Raw genomic sequence first — 5,940 nt, 5'->3', positions numbered from 1 at the left:
ATTGCCAAAATTGTAAAATTTCACTCAGTTTTCCATGCACTAAAGATTAAAATAGCCTCTGTAAAAGATATATATTTTTTTTATATATATATATTTATATATGAAAACTCTTATGTACAACTGTATCAAATACTTTTCTCTTTACACAATAATCCCTTGCATTTATGTGCTTCATATGCAAGTTGACTTTTGAACACTTCATACTTCTCAGGGAAGTTTTTAAACTATGTACAATCAGATGACGCTCGAACAGGAGTTTGTTCCCCATACAAGCTTGTTTCTCATACCTCAGTTGGTTGCCCTTGACAGGTCATCAGTTCGAGATTCGAGGTAGAAGGAAGTAGCCTATATACTCTGTGCAAAAGAAAAAAAAATCAACAAAAATAATAGTGTTTGTCACTTTGCACGTGGCAGTCTGTGCTCTCAGTCCAGGCACCTGCTGGGAGGGGAGTCGCAGGGCTGGGCCGCGGTGCCGTTGGGCAGGAGGAGCTGCTGCCCCTCTGCCTCACCCTGCAGATCCAGTAGTGCTGGGGACGTTTCAGGAAGCACATTCAGTTGCTTTAATGACCCTCCTGCTGGTGAGGCTCTCACCAAATTAAGGTTGTTAAGCTCTGAAGGCTTTGCTGCTGCTTGTGAAGAGCCTGCAAAAAACCCAAAGGACCAGTGTGGTTAGTGGATGCTCAGCCTGTCAGCAACTCCTCATCCTCCATGACCTTGGAGGGCTTTTCCAACCTTAATGATTCCCTCACAGGATCACAGGATATTCAGAGCTGGAAGGGACCCAATGAGGATCATTGAGTCCAACTCTTGGCCCTGCACAGGACATCCCAGGGAATCACACCATATGCCTGAGAGCATTGGACAATCAAGAGTGTCTTGTTCATCCATGCTGGCCTTCTGCCCTGGGGAGCTGTTCCAGTGCCCAAACACCCTCTGAGTGAAGAATCCTTTTCTAATATCCAACCTAAACCTCCCCTGACACAACTTCAGACCATTCCCTTGGGTCTTGTCATTGCTTGCCAGAGAGAACTACTCTGCTGCTCCTCAGAGGAAGCTGTATACAGCAATGCAGTCTCCCCTCAGTCTCCTCCAGGCTGAGCAGACCAAGTGACCTCAGCCACTCCTCACGTGGCCAATGATCCTACGCTACAACAAAACCAACCCCAGCACTATCACCCATGCCCCTGAGCTGGTTCAAAAGGCTGATGGAGCACGCAGGGCCCTGCTGTAACCCTGGCAGTGTTGTCACAGTGCACGTGGGGAGCAGAGCTGACCCCAGGACACCCATACCGTGCGTGTCGGCGCTCCCCGGCCGCATCCTGTCGTGGTTGCTGGGGTAGAGGGTCCCGTCTGTCTCCACCCTCTTGCCGCTGGCAATCCCGTTGCAGGGCTGGGGATGGAGAAGGCTGGTGCCTGCACCTCTCTTCCTGCTCCTGTCCTTGCTGCTCAGCACACCAGGGTGGGTGTTCTCCACAGTCCTGAGGCTGTCGGAGCAGTACTCGGAGTCCTTGGGGTAGATGTGGACATTGATGCTGTCTGTGCTGCCGCTGCAGTCTGCACACACCACGGGCAGGCTGTAGCCTTGGGGAGGAAGGGAAAAGAGTCATGACCAAGGAGGAGCAGCTGGAAGTGGTCAGAGTGAGCACACAACTTGTGGGAGGAAAGGGCAGCTCTGTGTAATTCCCTCGGCAGGGTGGGAATCTCTCACCACATCACATGTTGGTTATCCACAGGGCTAGTACACACCTGTTTTCAGAACTCTGCAGCCACCAGCACTAAAGGTAGTTCCAAACAATATGTTCAGTTAGTTGGGTTTAGTTTTCACCCCAAAGAAGTTGTGACTTTTTTCAAATAAACTATGTATTTATTTCCTTTTCCAGGCTTCCTAGTCAGGGTAGAAATACAGAGAGGAACTTTCCTGTCCCTGCTTTAAAATACCAAGTTACCTTCCTTATTTTTGTGCAGCTGCATTACAGGGATCACCATCCCCTCACACTTATCTCAAGGTATGTCATTACTGTTAGTGGAAACAACAGATGAGCAGAATGCAAAGCACCAAGGAGTTTCTCAGTGTTGAAAGTTAATTTCCTTAGTGCACTCAGCTTTCCATTATTAAATTCAGAGGTTCTCCTGGAGAGAAGATTTGTTTCCCTGTCAGTTGTTCTGTGGCTGTTACACTACAGCCTGAGAACAGAACACACCCCCAAAAAATAGAAAAGTATGGGTGTAACACCCAAGGAATTGGCAAAGAGCAGAGGCAGGTGTAGGGCCCAAAACAACCTTTACATTCTGGAAAGAAAGAAAGAAAGAAATAAAGCTGAAGCTTTGAAGTTGAAGCCCCTTTAAAAGAGTGTGAAAAAATTTAACACCTTCAGTTTGAAAGTGTTTTCACATTTTGGGAATAGCTCAAATCATCATTCCCATCAGCCAGCTGCAAGGAATGGCAGAGCTGAGCTCTAGCCTGCCTCTTTCTGATGGTTCCTCAAATTCCAGCTCTCCAAGCTTGAGAGAGGATCAAAGCAGGCAAAGTAAAGCAAATTTACTGGGCTTGCACCTGAGAATCATTCTGTGCTTTTTTTTTTTTCTGAAGGTAACAATTCCTTGTGTTAATGCTGACTCCAAGGGCTTTCTGATCTGTACAAACACGAAATGCCTCCCCAGATTAATGGGCTTTGTACCTGTTTTATCTGGAATGAGCATTCCATCAGCCATGTCTTCAGTTTTCCAAGTGTCTTTATTATAGCTGATACACAGCTTGGGCTGTCTACAACCTACAGCAGGAGCTTCAACATCTGGACACCTTCCAGCATCAGTCTGACACATACCTGCAACAAACAAACCATCTGGCTAAAGATTACAGCCATCTGCTCCCAGGGAAAGGACCTGTTAGTCTGATTTCTGCTGCAAAAGGGAGAAAAAACCAGCAATGGAGATAATAGATAATTTTTCAGCTAAGGTGTAAGAGAATAAATGCTGCACAATCTCGGGAGAATCTCAGCACACTTAACTTCTCCTTCCTAACCTGCTGTGTTTAAATACTGTAAAACCCCAACATTTAATTTCTGAGCCTGAAGGCAGGGACAGGCAATGCTAATGCATTTTCTAGTAGAGCTTAACTATGGGTAACTCTGGTGCCAAAAATCTAACCCAAAATTAGCAAAAAATAGTCCTTAGGGCCTGAGTGAGCAGTTTGAGGCAGCCTGCTTGTAGCAACACTTACTCCTGGGAGAGGAGAGCCCTGTGAAGTCAGAGACACATCTCTGTTCTGCATAAATGCAGGAGCTGGAGAATTGCATTACGGAGATCTCTCCGATAACTCAGAACAAGCAGAGAAGTACTTTGAGCTGTGATTTCTACCTGCCCATACCAAGCTCAGAGACAGCACTACAGAAAAAAAAACAATGAAACCTTTCTCACCATTGCTGTCTATGTGCCCATTGGGCTGCTGAGTGTCCACTCTGATGGCCACGTCCTGCCGGTCCGAGAGAGTTCCCTGCGAGGACAAGTAGCTCGGCACGTCGGGAGGCACAATAGTCTCATCTGGAGCAAGGGGAGCAGAGAAATGTCAGTTCCTCAGGTCTTCAAAGGCATGGGAAATCACATTTTCAAGAGGGATCTGGGACCAGATAACTGGTATTGTCCTTAGATGCAATGGAAACTGAGCTGCCTACACACTCCTTGTCCCTGCAAGCACCACTCCTGATTTTCAAAGCTGAAAGTGCTGGTAAAGCAGTTTTGAGTGTTTGCATTTGGCATGGCCAGTACAAGGCAGGTGGAGTGGAACTGCTTCTTCAGAACAAGTAAATCCTTCCCTTTCTCCCAAAATTCAGAGCACCTCCTTTGACTCCAATCCTCTGTCTCCCTCAAAGGGAGTAAAAGGATTCTCCCTCCTCAGGAGTAAAAGGGTTCTGGAGATCAGGGGCTTGGATTCACTTAAGCAGGCAAATAAGTCTAAGCCCTTTGGCTGTCCTTGGCTTTCGCCATTTTCTCTAAGGCAGTTTCAGTTTCCTTTGTCACCCAAAACCAAGTGGAACTCAATTATGCTAGGCATGAAGCCCTGGATTTTCAGGACTGAAAAAAGGAGTTAAAAAAGAATCCCACTGATATATTACACTGCTGTTAGGATATCCAAGACTTCCTACCTAGTCCATGTCTTTAAAATCCTGTTGTGCTATATCTAAAGCTGAGCATAATATAGAAAGGCTGCAAATCCCAGCAGGGTGGGAAAGTCTTAAGCTGCTTCTTCCATACTTCTGTTCAGAGGCTGCATTACACTGAGGGCAGGAGACTTTTATCACTGCAACACTTATTTCAGCACCAAATTATCCCCTTTGAACATCAGGAGGAAGCAATAAACACTAATTCTTATCCTAAAAAGTAACAGATATATCAGCAGAGCTATAACAGCTCTTACAGGCAACATGGAAAAAGGGATTCCAGCTTCAAAGTCTAATTTTTCACATTTTGAATTCAAAGCCTTTGAAAATACAGATTCCCAAGTAGTAAGACAGGTTCCCAGTACCATGGACATAATCCAGACTGTCCCAAGAGAGATGGTCATGGAAAAATCAAAGCAGCAAAGCAATGGCTGGAACTACTGCCAAGTGGGAAAGACCTTCCCGAAGAGCAAGCCAAGGGGAGAAATGCAGCTCTGAACATGCTTCAGCAGCAAGAGAAAGAAGGTTCCAGCTCTGTGAGCCAAGAGAATCACAGAGATAAGCCAACTGCTGTTCCAGTGTGGCTGTGTCAGCCTCACAGGGATGTCTGACAGCACAAAAGCTCAAAGGAAGCCTCAGCAGGAGACTGGAGCTACCTGTGTTGGTGACACTGTACTCTTCACTCTTCTTCCTGGTCTGGTAGATGATGCAGACCCAGACGAGCGAGGTGAGCACGATGCTGCAGACCACGGCGATGGTGATGATCCCCACGGTGGTCCGATCCCTCCTGCAGCCCAGGGACTGCAGGATGCTGACGTGGCTGTGCGCGCGCTCCGTGCCCAGGGTGTTGGACATCTCGCAGGTGTACTTGCCAGCATCCTCCAACACAACGTTCCTAATGATCAGCAGCTGGTTGCCAGAGGTGAAGTGGTGCCTCTCGGTCACGGCCAGGGGCTGGTCACCCTTCAGCCAGGTGATACGCGGCGCTGGGCTCCCCGTGGCTTTGCACTGCAGAGCCACAGTCTCACCCACAGACACGACGTGGTCTTCCAGTGGATGAACCAAAGATGGTGTCTCTGCAGGGAAAACAGGCACAGAAATTAATTCTTGGGGATGGTGCAACAACAGATTTAACAGCATTTAAAACACTTGGTGTTCCTACAGACACAGCAAGGCACGAGGCAGATGAACCCTGACACATCTAACAACCACAACCAAGGCCTCACTTCCACAACCAGTTGCTGTTAGTCTTCCCACCAAGAAACCCCCAGGGCCAACAGCTGACGTGAATTATTTCACAGGGCCAGAGAAATGGAGTGCAATTTCCTTCTGAAGCAGTTTTCCTAGACAGCAAACAGGATGGTTGGAGTGGCTTCCTCAGCACAAGAGGAAATGCAACTTACAGCTCTTAATCAAGAAAGTATTTTTCGTTGGCTAACTACAGTGTAAAAATAGGAAACGAGACTAATGCAGAACACTGTCTCTCTTTTCTGTACCTTCAACCGGCAAAACGCTTGACCATCGCTCCCTCCCAGCTCCCACTCCTCCTCCTGCAGCACCAACACATCTTACCCAGGACGGTCAGGGTGGCGTTGGCCAGCACAGACCCTGCAGAGTTCTGGGCAGTGCAGCTGTAGACACCCATGTCCTCGATCTTGACGTCGGTGATGAAGAAGACGTCGTCGTCGGGCATGACGTGCATGCGTCGCTCGCGCGCCGCGGGGAAGTCGGTGCCGCCGTCCTTCTGCCAGGCGATCTGCGGCGTGGGGTGTCCCTCGGCCGC

The 5,940-nt window shown here is 48.0% G+C and overlaps 1 protein-coding gene across 1 annotated transcript; it reads right to left on the bottom strand.

The window, feature by feature from the left end:
• Positions 1–423: 423 nt before the first annotated feature.
• On the bottom strand, positions 424–5,850 carry LOC103812180 (leucine-rich repeats and immunoglobulin-like domains protein 1). The gene is made up of 6 exons (XM_009085189.1): positions 5,730–5,850; positions 4,814–5,233; positions 3,418–3,540; positions 2,679–2,843; positions 1,291–1,581; positions 424–641 (listed from the first exon to the last, which is right to left on the bottom strand). Exons 1-6 carry the CDS (start codon positions 5,848–5,850, stop codon positions 424–426), a joined length of 1,338 nt encoding a protein of 445 aa, XP_009083437.1.
• Positions 5,851–5,940: the final 90 nt, after the last annotated feature.

The sequence above is a fragment of the Acanthisitta chloris genome, unplaced genomic scaffold (assembly GCF_000695815.1).
Source record: "Acanthisitta chloris isolate BGI_N310 unplaced genomic scaffold, ASM69581v1 scaffold5402, whole genome shotgun sequence".
In the NCBI taxonomy this organism is placed as follows: Eukaryota; Metazoa; Chordata; class Aves; order Passeriformes; family Acanthisittidae; genus Acanthisitta; species Acanthisitta chloris.
This window is presented reverse-complemented; position numbering and strand designations above follow the sequence as displayed.